The sequence below is a fragment of the Oncorhynchus tshawytscha genome, linkage group LG14 (genome assembly GCF_018296145.1).
Source record: "Oncorhynchus tshawytscha isolate Ot180627B linkage group LG14, Otsh_v2.0, whole genome shotgun sequence".
In the NCBI taxonomy this organism is placed as follows: Eukaryota; Metazoa; Chordata; class Actinopteri; order Salmoniformes; family Salmonidae; genus Oncorhynchus; species Oncorhynchus tshawytscha.
The window spans coordinates 21,104,529-21,114,302 of NC_056442.1; the positions used below are offsets into that span (position 1 = coordinate 21,104,529).

Sequence of the window (9,774 nt, forward strand, 5' to 3'; positions counted from 1 at the left end):
AAGACAGCCAATGACAGGCAGAGACAGCCAATGACAGCCAATGACAGGCAGAGACAGTCAATGACAGCCAATGACAGGCAGAGACAGCCAATGACAGCCAAAGACAGCCAATGACAGGCAGAGACAGCCAATGACAGCCAATGACAGGCAGAGACAGCCAATGACAGCCAATGACAGGCAGAGACAGGCAGAGACTATCTCCAGATGAGGTAGGGCACTCCTGGGCACAGAATCAGCGTGGCCCCTGGCTTTAGCCCTTTAAACCACATCAGACAGTAGCAGAGGCACCCAGTCATATAACTACTGTTACACTCCCATAGCCTGTCTGCTCCCCCAACAATGTCTGTTGAAAAAAAATAATACAAAGCCAAGACTTTTAGACACAAGGAGCAAATGAAGACGACATATTACAAACATTGTCTACAGTAAATAATGTCACTCAATTTGCGGTTGTGATGTTGTTTCGCAATTCCAACGTTCACCTGTCCTTTTGGATACTTTTTTGTGATCCTTCACAGACTTGCATACATGATCACGCTCTCATGATAATGTAATTAAAGCCCTACGTCTCTGAAGGTAGTTTGAAACGCAATGGGTGGAACGTGGAATGATTGATTGTATAGCAATTACATCTCACGTTGTCTCCCAAATACAATCACAACCAAGTGCAATACTCACTCAGCTAAATATGTCACGTCCGAAGAACATTCCAGATCAATTACCTCAGCGGAGAGAGGTCCCATACATTTGAACATTGACCGTTGAAGACGGCGAGGACCACACCTGAATTAGCGACAGCAATCAAAGCACACCTCTAGAGTACAACTTGGTATTAGGACAAAACTTAGAAATATATGTATCTGTATAGAAATGTTTCTCTTATCTTACTTTTTTTTCCCTGTTTTCCCTGAAAGTGCTCAGCTTGTGTGTATGTGTAGGCCTCTTTGTGTGGACTTCTGATGTGCAAAACAGCTACGTGGCTTGTATGTGGTGGTCGAAGCTTACGTGTTGGTTCGCGTATAGTCAATGTGTCTGCGTGCTCACTTGAGTGTCAAGGATTTACTGCAGGCGGACAAAAGGGGATACATCATTTGGGGATTGGGCTTTTTGCGCAATGTGTATTACAATATCATCAAAGACCAACAGATTAATGATCCATCCATCATAGTAGGCAGAATTGTGCCCGTCATAATGTGTGCAAAAAAATATCATGCTAATATATGATGCAGTAGTAACTTAGTATGAGGAAGCAACACAGGATAAAATATCATATTGGAGGTGAAACAAAGGTTCAGAAGGGTTGGCGACTGATAGAATCATCCCTGGCTTCAAACACTCTAAGGACACTCAAACGCATATTCACACACGTGTATACACCCACACTGCCCGCAGTGACATCTGAAGGTCATTCACAAGCTTATACCCTTGTACATAAAAAAACGAATACACACAGACAGAAACAATCCCTCCATACCATTCGCACACAGAACGGTTGTCATTTTGGACACACACTAGCTGTCAGAAAAAAAAACAGGGAACTTTTTTTGCCCCAGCCATCGCTAAGTAATGTGATAGAGCAGGAAAAAGAGAGAGAGAGAGTCAGAGAGCGAGAGAGAGAGAGCAAGAGAGAGGGAGAGAGAGAGAGAGAGAGAGAGAGAGAGAGAGAGAGAGAGAGAGAGAGAGCAAGAGAGCAAGAGAGAGGGAGAGAGAGAGGGAGAGAGGTAGAGAGAGAGAGAGAGAGAAGGAGGGAGAGAGCGAGAGAGAGAGAGAGATGGAGAGAGCGGGATCTTTCCCAGTAATCACGGCTGTTTTAATTTGTGCCAGTTTGCTACAGTAGGAAAATAATCCTGCAGCGACAGGACATGTTAATTTTTATGTGGATCATAATGAATTGATATTTCTCTAGGAGTTGATACATTTTTCGTAAGGGAAAATCAGGTCTAAAATGTCCAAGTGTAAATTACAAATGTCCAAGTGTAAATTACTTCAGAACCCTTTTTAAACCTCAAATACAGTACACATTTTAAATGTCCTGCATTGCACTTCACATGTCCTACGTCTGTATTTTAAGAGAGACTAGAAGCGAGGAAAAAGGGGAAAGAGGATGACGTTTGGAGGCTGCCGTCCACTAGCCTCCTCCGCCTTTTGTGGCTTCTTGTCAAAGCAGAGAGAAGATAAGATGGCCGACTGAAGACAAAGGCAGGGGTGGCGTGGGTGGCGTGGCTGGCGGCTGGGGCTTCACACAACAGCAATTTTGTTTGGCTGGACAAGGGGAGGGAAGGAGGGGGCGTGGGGTGAGGCAGATGCTGGACAAGGATTCAAGGAAGGGTCGCTATACATCTTCAGGCAGGAATGCTTTCCTGGAGGTTATGGTTCATCGGAAACAGAGGGGCAGGGAAAGAAGAGAGCAGAGATATATATGAGCTCAGCGATACAGTACATATAGTACATCACATCCAGCTATTGAACATATACAAGGAAACAGCACCCCTAAGATCAACACACTGAAGATATGTCCCACAGAATAAAGTCACGTGAGGGTAGGAGACAAGATGGTTTAAACGTCTAGGTCAGTGCTTTCTAAAGTAGGCACTGGTTGTCTAGCCAACCGGACTTGTTTTTTAAAATCTGATTTCCATGCTATTGTTGTTGTACATTATTTACATCCCACTGTAGGACCAGGGGGAAAAGTCGGGGACTAACTTGTACAATCCCATACACCAAACACAGACTGCACCACACACACCCATCACCACACCACATTGGCTAGGGCCACAACGCAAACACAGCAATAGCTACTGTGCAGAAACAGGCAGGGTTGGATCTCTCATGGAGTTAGTGTGGGAAACAGGTTAGATACGAGTCACTCAAAACCGAATTCTGTAATTTCCACTTAGAAATGTCAAACTTGATTTTCCCTTATAGATATGTAAAACTCCAGAAGAATGTCCAACTTCCCATTTCCTGTTGCTGCAGAATTATTTTCATGCGGCAGCAAACTGGCTCAAATCAAGATCCTACATCTGTAGAGGTATCGAGGAAGACATAGGACGGCTAAAGAAGAAGACATAACTTCAAGAGAACTTCAACAAAAGGGCGGTTCTCACTTGGTTCCCTCCTCGGTGCCCCCCTCTGCATCCAGCTTGCCCTCTTCCTCCATCTTCTGCTCGTCAGAGATGAGCTCCTGTTTCTTGTGACGCCTTATACACTTCACCACCACCATGGACAGGATGAGCAGAGCCAGCGCACCGCCGACTGATGCCCCGATCGCCACCGCTATTGTCGAGTCCCGCGGGGGTGGCACTGTGGGGGGGGGAGGAGGAGAGGGAAGGAGGTGAGATAGTTTTGTAAATAGAGTGTACAGTTGGCAAAGGGCTGATTTAACCAGTGTGAGGACACAACAAAAAAATCAATCACTTAGATCATGTATTTTCAGACTCGGGAAGCAACAGCAAAGTAACTTGCCCCCTGTCCCTCTTCCTGCTCCCTGCCCCCTGTCCCTCTTCCTGCCCCTGCCTTGCCCCCCTGTCCCTCTTCCTGCTCCCCGCCTTGCCCCCTCCCCCTCTTCCTGCTCCCTGCCTTGCCCCCTGTCCCTCTTCCTGCTCCCCGCCTTGCCCCCTGTCCCTCTTCCTGCTCCCTGCCTTGCCCCATGTCCCCTTCTTCCTGCTCCCCACCTTTTCCCCCTTGCCCCCTGTCCCCTTCTTGCTCCCTGCCTTGCCCCCCCCTTGTCCTTGCCCCCTGTCCCTCTTCTTGCTCCCCGCCTTGCCCCCTGTCCCTCTGCCTGCTCCCTGCCTTGCCCCCTGTCCCTCTTCTGCTCCCCCTTGCCTTGTCCCCTGTCCCTCTTCCTGCTCCCTGCCTTGCCCCCTGTCCCTCTTCCTGCTCCCTGCCTTGCCCCCTGTCCCTCCCTGCCTTGCCCCCTGTCCCCCTGCTCCTTGCCTTGCCCCCTTGCTCCCTGCCCCCCCTTGCTCCCTGCCTTGCCCCCTGTCCCTCTTCCCTCTTGCTCCCTGCCTTGCCCCTGTCCCTCTTCTTGCTCCTGCCTTGCCCCCTGTCCCTCTTGCTCCCTGCCTTGCCCCCTGCCTTGTCCCTCTTCTTGCTCCTTGCCCCCCTGTCCCTCTTCTTGCTCCCTGCCTTGCCCCCTGTCCCTCTTCTTTCTTGCTCCCTGCCTTGCCTTGCCCCCTGTCCCTGCCTTGCCCCTGTCCCTCTTGCTCCCTGCCTTGCCCCCTGTCCCTCTTGCTCCTTGCCTTGCCCCCTGTCCCTCCTCCCTGCCTTGCCCCCTGTCCCTCTTCTTGCTCCTTGCCTTGCCCCCTGTCCCTCTTGCTCCCTGCCTTGCCCCCTGTCCCTCTTCTTGCCCTGCCTTGCCCCCTGTCCCTCTTGCTCCCTGCCTTGCCCCCTGTCCCTCTTGCTCTTGCCTGCCCCCTGTCCCTCTTCCTTGCCCCCTGCCTTGCTCCCTGCCTTGCCCCTGTCCCTCTTCTTGTGCCCCTTGCTCCTTGCCTTGCCCCCTGTCCCTCTTCCTGCTCCCTGCCTTGCCCCCTGTCCCCCCTGCCTTGCCCCCTCCCTGCCTTGCCCCCTGTCCCTCTTCTTGCTCCCTGCCTTGCCCCCTGTCCCTCTTCTGCTTGCTTGCCCCCCTGTCCCTCTTCTTGCTCCTTGCCTTGCCCCCTGTCCCTCTTCTTGCTCCTTGCCTTGCCCCCTGTCCCTCTTCTTGCTCTTGCCTTGCCCCCTGTCCCTCTTCTTGCTCCTTGCCTTGCCCCCTGTCCCCTTCTTCTTGCTCCTTGCCTTGCCCCCTGTCCCTCTTCCTGCTCCCTGCCTTGCTCCCTGCCTTGCCACCTGCCCTTACGTTCTGTGACGACAAACATGTTGATGATTCCGTGGCCCTGGATGCGGTCAGGGGGGTTACGGACGTAGCAGTTATAGACTCCCTCGTCCGACAGCTGGACATCAGAGAGGGTGATGGACAAGTCGTTCTTTTCCAGGTTACCCACAAACTGCACCCGGTCACTGAACCGGTCTGTCCGCATGGGCATCATCCCCTTCTTATAGGTCATGAACTGGAGGAGAGAGGAGGAAGAAGAGAGTGATTAGCAGAAAGATAGACAGGAAACATGTCGTTGTTATTGAAAACAGTGGCAATTATTACTGAGAACAGATGTAGGATCTTCATTTCTTCACTCTTGTTGTTGTTGAGAATTTTCCTGCACTGCAGGAAATCCAGATGAGCTTCGAGATTGACATACATTCACTGAAAACCCGCAATAATACACGGTTATATTAACAGTATTGCACTTTTCATGTACTGCAGTCTAATTTTGTCCAGCTCATAGCCTAACCACTGATGAAGCAACATTATGGGCCTAACGGTAAAAAACCTGTTGCGGCAGGATTATTTTGCTACGGCAATGCTGAACAAATTAAGATCCTACAACTGTAGACTATCCTGGCTAAATAAATAAAAGTCAAATGAAAGACGTCGAAATAGTTGGAGAAAGCATGGCTTTTAAAAAAGCAGATCGGAGACAGGAGAGAGAGAGAGGAGTGGGAGATGACACCGGAAACGTAAGGAGGATGGAGAATGCAAAAGAAAAAAGATTAGTCTTACTGTATATCATGGCAGAGTGAAGAAAGAGCCAGGCGTATGGTGTCCATTTTAGCCTTACATCTTACCCCTCCTTGAGCCAGTCCTCACCTTCCTTGAGTCAATCTGAGACTTGAAGGTGTCCTGAAATGGAAACTGTGCATCTGCCGGACATTGACACAAGACAAGGGCAGACACACGGTCTGGTCTCTCACCATCTCCTCAGTCTCGTTGGTGTTCTCCTGGTAGGTCCAGTTCATGGCAAACTTGTTGACGTCCACCTTGTAGCAGGAGGTGAAGATGCACTGGATCTTCACCATGGTGCCGTTCAGGACGTTGATGCGGTTATGGACCAGCACATCCATACTGGACGCAGGGCAGGCTGGGGGAAGGAGGGAGAAGGAGGGGATTGGTTAAGAAACACACAGATCGGCTACACATGGAAGTATGGGTGTTGATTGTTTGCTGTTCCGCAGGAAGGAGTGAGTTCATTCAGGAGAAAGAGCATTCCGATTACACACATATGTATGGTGATCGTCACATAAACAACCGGCTACGGTGCGTATTTCAAAGGGTTCATTTTTTGTCAGCGAAATCCTCTGTAAAGTGACCACCATTAGCAGACGGTGATAGCAGTATTAGAATAATGCTTTAGCAGTAGTGTTCTGGACGCTAGTTGTCCTCACAACCTGGGAGGCATTGCGCTGCACAGAACCAGAACCGTAGCAACATCTACGGTATGCACACAGTGACTCACTCCCTCTCCAGGTTACTCCTAACGCAGCTCCAGACACACCTTGCACTTCCTCCGCATTGCCCTGAACCATACCGTAAGGAGCATGTGAACGAACGCTTAGACAGCATTTTGAACAGCCGTTTGAAGCAATGGTTCAGCTGTATAGGCACAGAGGAATTCTACCCGGTTATTCTGCCCTGTAAATTGTTTCACTCATAGGTATGATGGAAATCATTGTTTGCGGATTGGCGTTTTGTTGCGGCGATGGCTTATGCATGAGCATTGGCTAAAGCTGCCAAAAACGAGTCTGGCTGAATCTCCTGAATACATAACTCATTGAGGCATTGAGGCAGAACTGTGCTGTATACCTGTGTGTGCCTATAGTGCTGTGTCTGTGTACTGCTTATGATGACAATGCACAGTATTAGTGTGAACATTAGCACGTCTGTTTGTTTCTGTGTGTGTTTGTGTGTGTTGTGTGTGTGCTGGGCAGGCACCAGAACGAATAGGTTGGAAGGACCTTTGATATCCATAGGTGGGCACATTTTTTCACGGGTCCTCCTATGTGTGCACCCGCTTGCTTGCGTTGGAAAGATTTTTCAAATAAACTGAAAAAAACTGGCTTTGTTTACAATGTGTGAGGTAAAGAAAATATTACTGAGAACCTCAGCTCAGCATTTCAAATCATTGTCACAGGGTTAGTCATAAAAATCTGAAGTCAAATTATAAAAATATAAAAGTAGAAATTAAACTAAGGCCATATGGACACGTTGATACACTGTGGTCCATTGGCGGCTAAAGAAATTAGCATTCATCTCTCTACTCTGCCTCCCTTTGACTTGAGCTATTGATAGTGCAAAAATGTATCAAATCATCAACTGGGTCCGGCAATAAGCTGTCGCTTGCGAACTTGTAGCATTGTATCAACTAGCCCCTTCCAGACTCTCAGAGTTTCCCACGCCAGTGAGCTTGGGACAGACAGCGATTTTTATAACGTTTCCAATGGGATCATCCGCTCATGATACTTTGCATTTCCGATCAAGGCTTGGTGATCGAGGACAGGAGTGTTGGAAAGAGTTTTCAAATACTGAGGAACTATCATTCACAATGGGAAAAAAACAGACTTTGTTTACATCGTGTGATGTGAAGAAAAGATTACTGAGAAGATGGGCTTATTAGTGGTGGACGTGGAAAATTACTGTAATTAATACATGCATTAACAGAAATTACTGTAATTAATACATGCATTAACAGAAATTACTGTAACCGTGCTCCCTCTGCTGTTTTCTGAAGTCCATGATCAGCTCTTTCGTTTTGTTGACGTTGAGGGAGATTTCCCTGGCACCACTCCGTCAGTGCCCGCACGTCCTCCCTGTAGGCTGTTTCATCATTGTTGGTCATCAGGCCTACTAAATTAAATCAAATAAAAGTTGATTTGTCACGTGCACCGAATACACCAGGTGTAGGTAGACCTTACAGTGAAATGCTTACTTACAGGCTCTAACCAACAGTGCAAAAAAAGTATTAGGTGAACAATAGGTAAGTAAAGAAATAAAAACAACAGTAAAAAGACAGTGAAAAATAACAGTAACGAGGCTATATACAGTGGCGAGGCTATAACAGTAGCGAGGCTACATACAGACACTGGTTAGTCGGGCTGATTGAGGTAGTATGTACATGTAGATATGGTTATAGTGACTATGCATATATGATAAACAGAGAGTAGCAGCTGCATAAAAGAGGGGTTGGGGGGGTACACAATGCAAATAGTCCGGGTAGCCATTTGATTACCTGTTCAGGAATTGTAATGCTTGGGGGTAAAAACTGTTGAGAAGCCTTTTTGTCCTAGACATGGCATTCCGGTACCACTTTCCATGCGGAAGTAGAGAGAATAGTCTATGACTGGGGTGGCTGGGGTCTGTGACAATTGTTAGGGCCTTCCTCTTACACCGCCTGGTGTAGAGGCCCTGGATGGCATCTTAGCCCCAGCAATGTACTGGGCCGTACGCACATCCCTCTGTAGTGCCTTGCGGTCGGAGGCCAAGCAATTGTCGTACCAGGCAGTAATGCAACCTGTCAGGATGCTCTCGATGTTGCAGCTGTAGAACCTGTTGAGGATCTGAGGATCCATGGCAAATCTTTTTAGTTGCCTGAGGTGGAATAGGCTTTGTCGTGCCCTCTTCAGAACTGTCTTGGTGTGTTTGGACCATTCTAGTTTGTTGGTGATATGGACACCAATGAACTTGAAGCTCTCAACCTGCTCCACGACAGTCCCGTCGATGAGAATGGGGGCGTGCTCGGTCCTCCTTTTCCTGTAGTTCACAATCATCTCCTTAGTTTTGGTTACGTTGAGGGATAGGTTGTTATTCTGGCACCACCTGGCCAGGTCTCTGACCTCCTCCCTATAGGCTTTCTCGTCGTTGTCGGTGATCAGGCCTACCTAACACTGTTGTGTTGTCTGCAAACTTAATGATGGTGTTGGAGTCGTGCCTGGGCATCAGGGAGTACAGGAGCAGACTGAGCACGCACCCCTGGGGGGCTCCAGTGTTGAGGAGCACTGTGCAGATGTGTTGCCGCACCTTGAAAGCAGCAGATCTACCTTTTAGCTCAGTGCGAATGTTGCCTGTAATTCATGGCTTCTGGTTGGAGTATGTACATACAGTCACTGTCGGGACGATGTCCTCAATGCACTTATTGATAAAGCCAGTGATGGAATAATCCCGGAACAGATTCCAGTCTGTGCCAGAAAAACGTTCCTGTAGTTTAGTATCTGCTTCATCTGACCATTTTTTATAGACCGAGTCACTGGTGCTTCCTGCTTTCATTTTTGCTTGTAAGCAGGAATCAGGAGGATAGATTTGTGGTCGGATTTACCAAATGATAGATTGAATATGCCTGTAAACACTCCAGCCAGCTGGTTTTCACATGCTCTGAGGACGCGGCTAGGGATGCCATCAGGCAGTCAGCCCTGCGAGGGTTAACACGCTTTAATGTCTGACTCAAGTCGGCCACGGAGAATGAGAGCCAACAGTCCTTGGGAGCGGGCACTAGGTTATCCTCAAAACGGGCAAAGACGGTGTTTAGCTTGTCTGGGATTAAGACGTCATTGTCCGCGATATGGCTGGCTTTCCCTTTGTAATCCGTGATTGTCTGTAGACTGCCACATACGTCTCTTCTCTGAACCGTTGAATTGTGACACTTTGTCTCTATACTGGCATTTTGCCTGTTTGATTGCCTTACGGAGGGAATAACTTCACTGTTTGTATTCAACCATATTCCCGGTCCCCTTGCCATCTTGAGGCATGGATTCCGATTGGTCAGACCAGCATTGACTAGACCTTAGCACGGGTACTTCTTGTTTGAGTTTCCGCCTATAGGAAGGGAAGAGCAAAATGGGGTTGTGATCTGATTTGCCAAATGCGAGTAGCAGTGATCTAATGTTTTTCGAGTACTACAGTCAATGAGTTGA

General features: G+C 48.4%; 1 protein-coding gene across 1 annotated transcript in view; it reads right to left on the bottom strand.

The window, feature by feature from the left end:
• Positions 1-1,682: 1,682 nt before the first annotated feature.
• The window catches only part of LOC112266754 (sodium channel subunit beta-2-like), a 17,537-nt gene continuing 9,445 nt past the window's right edge, over positions 1,683-9,774 (bottom strand). The window contains exons 2-5 of the mRNA XM_024444527.2: positions 5,785-5,951; positions 4,835-5,045; positions 3,108-3,303; positions 1,683-2,360 (exon numbers count right to left, since the gene is read on the bottom strand). Coding sequence (XP_024300295.1) covers positions 2,333-2,360; positions 3,108-3,303; positions 4,835-5,045; positions 5,785-5,951 — 602 coding nt within the window. The 3' untranslated portion in view covers positions 1,683-2,332. The remainder of the gene's footprint in view (positions 2,361-3,107; positions 3,304-4,834; positions 5,046-5,784; positions 5,952-9,774) is intronic.